This window comes from Typopeltis vanoorti, chromosome 18, assembly GCF_054136105.1.
Source record: "Typopeltis vanoorti isolate ZY-2024b chromosome 18, IOZ_Tvanoo_1.0, whole genome shotgun sequence".
In the NCBI taxonomy this organism is placed as follows: domain Eukaryota; kingdom Metazoa; phylum Arthropoda; class Arachnida; order Uropygi; family Thelyphonidae; genus Typopeltis; species Typopeltis vanoorti.
In genome coordinates, this window is record NC_143566.1 from 65,326,687 (window position 1) to 65,339,424 (window position 12,738).

Here is a 12,738-nt window from a genome sequence, read left to right on the forward strand (position 1 = left end):
GGGAGAGCACCTAATCTACAACTCTCTGTCTTTACCACTCAATCCATCAACTACAACAGCGAACTGCATTATCTACACCAACACCATCTACTTCCCACTACCACCACTAATATTTTCGTAGATAATCACAAACATCCATGCCCACAGCTGGATTCAAAACTGCAGCCCTTTGGCTGGAGAGCAGATACGCTAACCATTTGGCTATTCTTATGCTGTTCAAAAGTCCATATACTTATTTTTACTGAAGGCAACAAAATGCTTATGCAAACTCTACCACAACTTTTTGCTTTATCTTATTCTGATATGATTCAAGGCAATAGTACAGATATGCAAACATAAACATGCACAGTCACATGGTTCTGCCTGACTTGCTGTATGCATGATAGTATAAGGCCATTCTGGGAATTTGTCATCCTTGCATATTGGCCAATTTACAAAAATGTGCCTGCCTGATGTAGAATGGACATGATATACAGTGAAGTGAGTTCCACTTGACAAGCAACATATGCAAGACGCAGCCCAGCATGAATGTGTTAAAATTACTTAGCGTTCTTCTCTTATTTGCTAGTAAAACTGTCTATACACTTCCTTTTTACTATCCAAGGAGACCAGTATGCAGGCACTGCATAGGAAACGTGCAAGACCCTTGCAGTTAAAACCATGCCTCATGGTCCGATACATGGTACCTGTGAATAAGTTTCGTTAAACTTGTGCTCCTGAATTTTATTGTAATTGCAAGTATTTTTTGTGCAAAAAAACCAGTAAATCAAAACTAACAGAGGATACTAAGGAACCAATTACTTCCACACAACTCGCAAGTACCCATAGTCCTTCATATCAGTTATTTTCACAATTGAAAAAACATCCACATGAAAGCGCCTGCGATGCTTACCATGCAAAGTAAAGATGGCAGCAACAAAGGCCAACAACGAAAGATTACTTCCCATCAGCATAGCAGGGCTGATAGCCAACAAACCTCCTGGCAATATGACGTGCCGCAGCTGCGAATCTGAAGTTACCGGAAGAAAAAAAAGTATATTGTGCGATTTCTGTTGCAACTGGCTATATACTTCCTGCGCGAAAATAGATGAATTGGCGAACAAGCTTTTTATTGAACTGAACCAGCCTTTCTTCTGTTCGATGTGCCTTCCTTCTGTTAAACAGCTGCTGAACCTAGGCAAGCGAGTTGAAAATCTCGAACAATACCTTAATAATACGACTAATACTTTCTCTTCCAAAATCCGAAAGTTGGAAACTAAGCTTGAGATACTCAATGACCAGCAGCCAATCACAAGTGCATCCATACCAACTAATGAACTCCGCGATCAAATCGCATTAATGGTACACACATCGCTCAAGGCCGAAAACAGGAGACTCAACAGTGTTATTCTGAACTTTCCGGAGGAAAGCAGTTAATCATTAAAAGAAGACGTCAGAACTAGCAGGTGAATGCAACTTCGATCCCAGAAATATCGTCAAATGCCATTGTTTTGGACCCATAAACAAAAGAAAGGACAGAACGAACTTTCCATGTCTTGTGAAAGCAATCTGTGATACATCGACAAACACATCCAAATTAATAACAGCAATAAATAGCAAGCTAAAGGATAGTTGGCCCCAATCGCATGTATGTGCTCGACTTGATTTAACCTTTGACAAAGGGAACAAAGACTCCGAAGCTAGAAGAAAAATGCCAAAATGGAGATAACAGCTGTACCATAGACTACAGACAAACCAAACTAGTGCAAAAACCAAGTGATGCCACTAGTAACCACCAAGGAGACCAGTATGCAGGCACTGCATAGGAAACGTGCAAGACCCTTGCGGTCAAAGCCATACCTCACAGAACCTTGCATATCCACTACACCAACATCCATGGTCTCAACTCCAACCTTAATAGTATCCACTGTCATCTGCAGTCAACCAAACCCCACCTACTCTTCTTAACAGAAACTGAAATCTCACCTTCTCCCAGCACTATCCATCTCAACCATCCAAACTATACATTATTTAACTACTTTTGACCCAAGGGGGGGGGGTGTCTGCACATATATCTGCTCTGACATACCCTGCCAGAGAGCACCTAACCTAGAATCGCACAACTTTGACCTTCTTTGGTTAAAAGTACCCTCCTCCCCCACTCAGTCATATTCATCTGCTGTCTCTATTACTCTCCTAATACGACCAACCACTCTGAGATCTTTCATTTCCTCTCCTTAAAAGTTGGTTTTCTCCAGTCCCACTCTCCTAATAGTGAAATCATCCTCCTAGGTGATTTTAATGTCCATAACACCAACTGGCTTTCCCCTTCCATTTGTACAGATCCTGCAGGCAGAGATGCTGAAACATTTGCCATCACCAATGACCTTGCACAAATTGTTCTTAAGCCGACCAGAATACCAGATAACCCAAATCTCTCCCCAAATACCTTAGATCTCTTCCTTACCAATGACCCTTCCAAATATACAGTGAATGTAGTGTGCCCCTGGGTAATTCTGACCATAACCTAGTGCTCATCTCCTGCCCCATGCAACAACGCATACACAGTCACACCCACATGACTAGTTCGGCATTATAACAGTGCCAAATGGGACAGCCTCCAAGACTACTATGCTTCATTTCCATGGTTGGACTATTGTTTGCAGTCTTCCAATCCAAACATATGCACCTAACTTATCACCAAAGTAATTCTCACTGGCATGAAAACATATATTCCCCACAATTCTCTGAACTGCCGTCCTCTATCCAAACTCTGGTTCTCCAAAAGATGTGCCAAGGCTGTACAAAGGAAAAATCAGGCATACCACAACTGGCTCAAATTAAGAACGCTATCCTCCTTCAGTGCCTATACTGAAGCCCGATACAGATGAACGAAAATTATCAATGATTCCAAAATAGAATTTGAATCCATGGCTGCCGCTAGGACAAACAGCCTGTCCTAGCGGCAGCCATGCCTTTTGGTCTCTTGCCAAAGCAATTGGTCCCAACTTTTACCCTACACTACTCCCACCCCTATCATACAGAAATGGCTCAATTGCAACATCACCCACAGAAAAAGCTAATCTCCTGGCTTCACACTTTGCTTCCAATGCATGCATAACTGACAATGGCAAATGCCCCCCCCCCCCCAGTCATTCCAACTGCCCGACATACAATGCCCCCTGTATTTTTTTGCCAAAAAGAGATCATAAACCTGTTGTCAAAATTAGACACAAAAAAGCTCCTGGCCCTGATGGGCATTCCTCCAATTTTCCTGAAGATCTGTGCAGCAGAACTGACTCCTATTCTATGCCATCTGTATATACTCTCTTACTCCACTGGTATATATCCCAAAGCCTGGAAATTAGCTTATATTCAACCCATTCCTAAAAAAGGAATGGTTGAATATAATATATCGCTGACCCTCTTCCTTCTGTATATCAATGACTTACTTCAGTTGACCTCCAACCCAATACACAACAGATGACAGCACATTGCACTCCTCCCTTTCATTTGATAAACCTTACCCTACACAACTCACTTCAACTCACAGAACATCAACCACAACTTCCCTTAATTCGGACCTTCAAGCCATCCTCCAGTGGGGCTCAGATAACCTCATCAACTTCAATGCTAGTAAAACCCAATTCTGTCTTATTTCTCACAAAAAAAAGAACCATTTTCTCCCAGTATTATTTTTGATAACACTCGAATGCCCAGACAAGATGAAATTTCTCTTCTCGGAATTACCTTGACATCAGGCCTCTCCTGGCATAAACACATCACATCCTCAGCTTCCAAAAAACTAGGCTTTCTCTTTCTCTCAAGATGTTACTTCACCTCAAAACAGCTGTTAACATTATACAAATCACAAATCCGCCCAGCTCGAATACTCTTCTCACATTTGGAGCGGGGCTCCTAAAAGCTCCCTCAAAATGCTTGACTCAATACAGAGGAGAGCAATTAGACTGATAAATGATCCATCTCTTACCAACTCACTTCCCCCCCACTTTCACATAAATGTTTAGTCTCTGCAACTTGTATATTTTATAAATATTTCCATGGAAAATGTTCATCTGAAACAGCGTCAATAATTCCCCTACTCTGTATTAAGCCCATTGGAACATGTACAGCCACCACCCAACATCCTTTCACAGTACACCTTGAAACTCGCAGAACAAGTTCCTTTTCTTCCTCCTTCATCCCTGCTACTACTGTACTGTTGAACAGTCTTCCACCTAATGTATTTCCCAAGGAATACAATATACAGGCTTTTAAATCGAATGTTAACATGTTTCTCCTTTCTCATCCTACTACCCATATACGGTACACTAAATACTATAGGTTGACCAGCTAACCTCTCGCATATGGGCCCAACATTAAAAAAAAAAAAATCCTTACATTTCCCTCCACAAGCCTACAGCAATACCTAACTATTTCTGTTTTTTTTCCCTCACACTATACTATCTCAAAACTGCTACCAGTATTTCCTTCCTTGTATCTCCACTTCATGCAAGTATAGTTCCCTTGCTGTCATTAACAGCACCCCCTACTCCTCTTCCTCACACTATCTTCATGAAAAACATCTTACCTCTCTATCTCTGTTTGACAGGATCCCATGTTTATTCAATCATGTTTCACTTATACCAGTAATTTGCAGGCTAATTAGCAAGCTAAATCACAGTTTCATTCCCCCTTATTTCAGAAATCACTAGTGTGAATTTGCATCTCTTTCCATAACCATAACAGCTATAAATAAAAAAAAGTAATTTAAAATAGATGACTATGGTCAGGTTTTTTTTTGTGTGTGTGGGGAGGGGACAGAGTGAGTGCCCAATTCCCCCTAAAATTGTCACCAGTATTTAGATGATGATAAATGCCAATATCTGTATAAAGATTCTTTTTTTGTTTAGTCGTTTTACAAGAAACAGTTGCACTGACTTCTGTTTCTTGCAGGTATAAATATTTTTTAGGTTTCTAATTTTTTTTTTTTTTTTTTTTAATATTCAATGTTATTTATAACTGTCTCTGTTGATAATGTATTTTTGGATAAATTATGACAAAATTAGTTCAACTGTTACAATGATTTTTCAGAATTATTATGGAGCAGCAAAAACAATATTCTCTGATAACCCACTTGGATTGACTTGTGGAATGGTGTGTCCCACAAGTGACCTCTGTGTTGGTGGCTGTAACCTTTATGCATCTGAAGAGGGACCAATTAATATTGGTGGACTTCAGCAGTTTGCTACTGAGGTAAGCTTACATAAGTTTCATTATTTATTTCTGTCTTGTAATCTGGATTTGAAGGATGAAAAATCTTTAGGGAAGGTACGAAGATAGTAAAAAAAAATATCAGGACTGAAATATTGACTCAAGCATAGTCAGCATCATCAGCAGCAAATTTCTGATATATATACCCTCAAGGGGTGTACAGAATATGATAGTACTACATGAAAACTTACATTATTACTAACTTCCTACAATTTTCCTCCAAATCAGTCTGTTACCTGTCAAGACTCCAACATTATCAGTGCTGTATCGATTTACTGTATCGATCCACCTATATCTTGGTCTTCCTCTGGATCTTTTTCCTGCCAACCTGGCAGAGAACACTTGTTTTGCTAATCTTTCCTCTCCCATTCTGTTTAAGTGACCATACCCACCTGAGATTAGCTCTGCTAACACATTCCTGGATGCTGACAGTGTCAAGTTCTTTCCTAATATCTTCGTTTTTAATATAATATTGCCATTAATGCCATCTGTTCATGCCCCTAATCTTTCTCAGGATTCTCATATCTGCAGTCATCTTTGGTCAAGAGTTTTACTTCTGACCCAGCTCTCAGATCCATAAATTAAAATTTGCTTGAATACTGTCTTGTATACAGCTAATTTAGTGTTTTGGCTAATTTCTCTCTTATTCCATATAAATTTATTCAGTTGACTTCCTACCATACCAGCTTTGTTGATTCTGTTGTCTATTTCCATATTTAATTTACCATCTTCACTAAAAATCATGCCTAAATAGCTGAATTGTTTTTCTTGTTCTATAGGTTCTCTATTCACAATACAGTTGATATTTTCAATGTTTCTGCCTATATTCATTCTCTTTGTCTTTTTAATGCTGACCTTCATACTATATCTATTACAACAGTTATTCACTTTAGTCAGGGTATCTTGCAGACTTGTAGCAGATTTATTTAGAAATATATCATCATCTGCATAAAGCAAAGAGCTGAGTGTAATATCTCCAATTTTGATATCAGATTTAATACCACTTTCCTTCATAATGTGATCCATATAGATAATGAATAACAGAGGGGATAATGTGCATCCTTGTCTGACACCAGATTTAACATCATTAAACCACCTTCCTGTGCTTACTTCAATTCTAACTGATGACTTACAACTCAAATAAAGACTAAGTATTGCTGGATATAATACTCCATTGACACCATATAACTAGGGTTTCAAATAGCTTCTCTCTTGGAACTTTGTCACATGCCTTTTCCAGATCTACAAAACTTAAATACAGATCTTTGTTATATATTCCCATGATTTCTCAACTATCTGTCGTAAGGCAAAAATCTGATCCTGACAGCCTCTATTTGGCCTAAATCCAGCTTGTTCTTCACCAAGCTTCTCTTCCACAATCCTTCTCAACCTTTTCTCAAGTATGGTAGATTTTAACTACAGCAATATAAGCTGGGAAGAGGAAAATGCAAGTAGTAAGAATGGGATAGAATTTCTGGAATTCTTGAGGGACAAATGTCTTCGGCAGCATGTGATGGAGGGAACAAGCGGTTCAAGTTTTGGATTTGGTCATAGCATCAGAAGAGCTGATAATAAGTAAATTGACATCTCTCCCACCAGTTCGAGAGAGAGTGACCATGTGGTTTTGACTTGGAAGATGAACAGACATGCAGGTGTATCAAAGAAACGGGAACTTATGTGGAATTATAAGGCGGGTGATTATAGTAGTCTTAGGTATCAACTAGGGGCAGTTCCATGGATGGCAGAATAGGAAGGCCAGGATATCATTAGTGCTTTGGAAATTGTGAGAGAATATTTGTTAGCAGCAATAGTAAGCTGTATTCCATGGGTGAAGAAGTGGACACAATTTGGTGTAAAGTGGATGACAGACGATATCAAACAGGAAGAACGGCAGTTGAAAAAGAGATTATGGAAGATATACAAGGAGAGGGGTGGAGGACAGATATACGAAGAATATAAGATGCAGGCCAGGAGAGTGACCAGAATGGTGAGGAAGGCAAAACTGGAATATGAGAAGAGATCGGTACTAAGATCCAAAGAAAATCCTAGGGAATTTTTTATCTATGTGGCCAGTAGACGGAGAAACGATTGTGGAAAAATGACATTGCAGGATAAAAATTGGAATAGAGTGACTTTATGCAGAGGACATAATGGAGTTATTCAGTGAGCACTTGATTGGAGTATTTCATCCTGGAGGAGGTTTTAATACTAGAGGGATAGGGCAGGATCAGGGTTTAGAAGTGCAAGAGGAGAGTGTGTTCCAAATACTGAGTACTCTGGATACCAATAAAGCTGTTGGACTGGATGGTATTTCACCACGGGTTTTGAGAGAATGTGCTAAAGAACTGACAGCTCCGTTGATCTGGCTTTTCAATAAAAGTCTGGCTGAAGGAAAGGTACCCAGGGAATTGAAGGAAGGTAAGATAGTGCCGTGGCATAAGGGTGATAGCAAACCGGAAGTGTCTAATTATAGGCCTGTTTGTGTTTCATCAGTAGTTGTTAAGGTCTTGGAGAAATTAGTGAGGGACTATATTCAGTGTTGGGTAGATGAGGGTAATGTTCTCTGTGAGAATCAACTTGGATTTGTTAAGGTGCACCCTTGCTTTAGTAATATCATTGTCTTTTATGATAAAGTGACAAGAGCAGTTGATGAGGGAAAGGCATATACTGCCATTTTCCTAGACTTAGCAAAGGCATTTGACAAGGTGCCACACGATAAGCTGATATTCAAGTTGCAGCGCATGGGTCTGGATGTCAGATTGGTCAACTGGATTCAGGATTGGCTGACTGATAGGTGTCAGAGAGTTGTGTATGATGGGGCAATATCAAGGAAGCAGAAGGTTACAAGTGGGGTTCCACAGGGCTCAGTACTGGAACCTGTATTGTTCAGTCTTTATATCAATGATATTGTCAATGGATTGCAAGGGGACATTCAGTTGTTTGCGGATGATGTGAAGTTGGGAAGGGTTATCAGTAATAGTGCAGATGTTGCAGCCCTGCAAGAGGATTTGAATAAACTAGACAAATGGGCAAATAAATGGGGTTGTCGGTTCAATGCAGCAAAATGTAAAGTTTTGAGGTTTGGGATCCATCGATGGGAGGATGCGTACTCGATTGGAGGAGGTAGGGGAGACAAGAGATCTTGGGGTGATGATTGATAGAAAACTGAAATTCAGGGAGCATATTGCAAAGGTGGTGAGGGTAACTCAGAGGATTGCTGCAATACTGAGAGGACACTGCCCTGCAGAGATAAAAGAGTTATCATTCCATTGTGTAAGGCCCTGATCAGACTACACTTAGACTATTGTTCTCAGATTTGGTCCCCATGATTTGAAAGGGTTAAATTGACTGTGGAAAAGGTACAGAGGTGGATAACAAATATGGTTTCAGGACTGCACAATATGAGTTATGAGGATCAACTGAGTGAATGTGTACTGCAGAGTTTGGTGGAGAGAAGAAGGAGAGGTGATATGATCGAGACTTTTAAACTGTTGAGTGGCAGTTACAGGGTAGACATTGGAGAGTTCTTTCACTTGGTGAATGGCGGGAAGGAGAGATGACAAGGGGCTATCCCTGGAAGTTACCAAAGGAGGCTGTGCGCAAGAGGATGAAGAGTGGTTTCTTTGCATGGAGAGTGGTTGAACCTTGGAATGCATTGCCAGAGAGAGTGATTGGAATGGGGACAGTTGATGGGTTCAAGGAGTGGTATGATATTAGACTTAGTATTTTCCTAAAAATGACCTCGCACGATGAGTCTTTTGACTCCATGGAGGTCTGGATGATGATAATAATAATAATTGCATATATCTTACCAGGAACACTCAGTAGAGAAATACCTCTGTAATTCTCACATTAAGTTTTATTTTCCTTTATATATATGGGTACTAGGAGAGCTCTGCTTCAATCAACTGGAATTTGTCCCTACCTGGCCTTCTGAACTATGCAGTGCAGCAACTGTAAGACTTTTATACCTCCATACTTGAGCATTTCTTGTCGAATCTCATCTACTCCAGCTGCCTTTCTACATTTCAGGCTTTTGATGGCTTTTTCTACTTCAAGTATTGATATGTATTCCTGATTGCATGCCTGGTTAGTGTTTTTCATCACTGTGCTGTCACTGATCGTCTCATTTAGTAGTTTTTTGAAGTAGTTACTCTATACTTCAAGGATATTTTTTTCTCCTGTTTTTGTGCCACCTTTATCATCTCTAATTCCTTTTACAGCACAACAATGTCATCCATTTCTTAGCTTCTTCAACAACCTCCAGAATATCTTACCACCTTCTTGATATTTATTTTCTATATTCTTGCCAAAGTCCTCTCATGACTTTTGTTTAGCTAGTTTTATACAATGTTTAGCTTTCTTACATTTGTCTCTGTATTCTCTAAATGCACAAGCTGACGTATTTGCCAGGAACTTTTGATATGCTTTCTTCTTTTCTTTTAACTGCCGCTTTAACTTCCTGTGCCCACCATGCAGTTCTGATTTTTCTATCCTTACAGACAACTTTGCATGCCTCTCTGACTGAATCAATCAGCATTTTCTTCAGGGCTTGCCACAAAATCTCCAAGGTTTGGCTCCTGTTCTCAAACTCTTTCATTTTTTCTTAAGTAATGTTTGTGTATTTTAGTCTACAATTCACATCTGAGAGCTGCTCAACTTTTATTTGCTTTAAAACTTTCTTACATGTTCTTCTTTTCAGTATGAAATTCAATTTTTTCCTGCTCAAGACTAAATGATGATCACTTCCAATTTCAAATCCTCTGTACACGCTGGTGTCCTGCACCAGGGAAAAAACATCATTATCAGCAATATCATAATTAATGAGACTTTTCTTATTCCTTGCCTCTTCTCTTCCTGTGTATTTGTGCACATTTTTATGCTGGAACATTGTGTTAGTAATAACCAGTCCATGTCCTCAGCAGAAATCCAACAGGTATTTGCCATTATTATTAACTTTGCCAAAGTAGGCCTTCTGCAATGAGTCTTTTGACTCCATGGAGATGGTAAACAAGAATTTTATTATTATTATAAAAAAACCTCCATGGAGTGAAAGACTCATTGCAGGAGGTCCACTGTTACACACACACACACACACACACACACACACACACACACACACACACACACACACACACACACACACACACACACACACACACACACACACACACACAGTTTATTGTACTGCACCTTAAATATGCTTAATGTTTCTATGCTCACCACATTCTCAGGCATTGCATTCCAATCACTCTTCATGCAAAAACCTGCTCTTCACCTCATTACTCACACTCTCTTTTTCAGGGATGACCGCTTGTTCTCTCCCTATATTCAGCCATTCTATGCAAACCCTCCCCAACATTAATCTAATAATAACCTCTTAACAGCTTATATATCTCGATCATATCTCCTCTACCTTTTATCCACCAATTTCTGCAAATTACATTTTGTCAATCTGTCTTGATACTCAAAATTACAGAGAGCAGAAACCACCTTGTCACTCATCTCTGGACCTTTTCCAATACATATTCATCTTTTTGAAAATCAGGAGGAGACCAAATTTGTGCATAGTAATCCATATGTGGTCTGATCAAAGCCTTATACTAGGGAACCATAACATCCTTAATTCTATAAGTACGTGCCCTTTGTATCATTCCCATTATCTGCTATGCTACTCTCACAATTTTAGCAATGCGTTGCCAAAATTTTAGGTCATTGTCCACAATCACTCCCAGATCTCTCAACTCTGCCTCTTCCAAGATATTTCCACCGACTGTGTACTCTACATCCCATCTCTGCCTCTCAAATTTCTGAACCTTATACTTTGCAACATTAAATTGACATTCCCACTCAATTCATTCGCTCCTTTGCAAAGGCATTTGACAGAGTACCACATGGAACTCTGTTATGTAAATTAGAACAAATGGGGATGGATGTGACACTGGTTAAGTGGATAAGAGGGCAGCTGCTGGACAGATATCATAAAGTGGTAAGTGGAGGGGAAGAATCAAGGCAAAAACAGATTAATAGTGGTGTGCCACAAGGTTCAGTGCTGGTACCATTGCTGTTTAATTTGTACATAAATGATATTGGAAATAACCTCAAAGGAAACAGTCAGTTGTTTGCTAATGATGCAAAATTAGGTAGAGTAATAGTTAATCAAGGAGGTGTAGAGAAATGTAAAGTTATGCATTTTGGAATAAACAGATTACAAGCTATGTATCGCACTGATGGCACTGTTTTACATGAAATAGAGGAAGCTGGACATTTAGATGTGATGGTAGACAGAAAGTTAAGGTTTAGAGGATATATTGCAAAGATAGCCCATAAGAGTACTTGGCTATTGAAGAACACATTAACAAGTAGTGCTAAGGAAGTTGTTATTCCTCTTTATAAGGTCTTGATACACCCACATCTGGAATACTGTGTTTAAGTCTGGTCTCCTGGGTTTCTTAGAGATCAGGAAGATGTGCAGAGGATTCAGAGATGAGTGACCAAGATGGTGGTTTCCCTATGGAATGTTCCCTATGAGGAGAGATTGAGGATGTGTGGATTGCAGAAGTTGGTTGATAGGAGAAAAAGAGGGAAAATGTTTCAGCACTTGGCTGAAGGGGTCAGAACAAGGGGCTCATCAACAAGGGAACCTGGAAGTTGAATAAAGGTGTGGTTAGTAGAGGTGTGAGGACTAGATTTTTTGCTTGGCAAGTTGTGAATGAGTGGAATGGGTTGCCAGAGTTAGTCATGAGTAGTTTGTCTGTTAATGGGTTAAAAGATAGGTATGATAGATTGTGTGGATAGATTGGATCTCTCACGATGAATCTTCGGATTTCATGGAGATGTGCGTATAATAATAATAATAACACCTCAGACAGCAAATCTTCAATGCAGCAAACTAATCTACTGTTCAGCCCCATTCCAATTTAAACTGATTTAATCACCAACTTGTTATTATTATTATTATTACCCAAGACCCCATGGAGTCAAAGACTCGTCTAGGAGGTCTTTTTATCATACACACAGCTCATCATACCATGCTTTAAACACATTTAAATTCTCTGCAGACACTACACTCTCAGGCAAGGCATTCCAATCATTCATAATTTTGCATGAATAAAAACCTGCTTCTCACTCCCCTCCTCTTTATACAGTTTCCAGGGATGACCTCTGGTTCTCCCCTGATCTCCCACTATTTTCTGTAGAACCTCTCCAGTGATCCTATAATAACCCCTTACTAACTTGTTGGTCTCTATTATATCTCCTCTCTTCCTCCTGTCCACCAGACTCTGCAAGTTGCATCCTCTCAATCTTACTCAACATTCCAGAGGTTAGAAACTACCTTAGTCAGTCGCCTCTGGGCCCTTTCCAACATCTCTTCGTCCTTCTGAAACCAGATGACAAAATCTGGGCACAATAGTCCATGTGTAGCCTAATCAAAGCCTTATACAATGGAACAAGAATCTCCCTACTTATCACGTGAGTCACCTT

The 12,738-nt window shown here is 39.6% G+C and overlaps 1 protein-coding gene across 1 annotated transcript in view; it reads left to right on the forward strand.

Moving 5' to 3' along the window:
• su(r) (dihydropyrimidine dehydrogenase su(r)) overlaps positions 1-12,738 on the forward strand; it is a 413,031-nt gene that overhangs the window by 109,967 nt on the left and 290,326 nt on the right. The window contains exon 5 of the mRNA XM_090408491.1: positions 5,074-5,235. Within this exon, the coding sequence (XP_090264617.1) occupies positions 5,074-5,235 (162 nt within the window). The remainder of the gene's footprint in view (positions 1-5,073; positions 5,236-12,738) is intronic.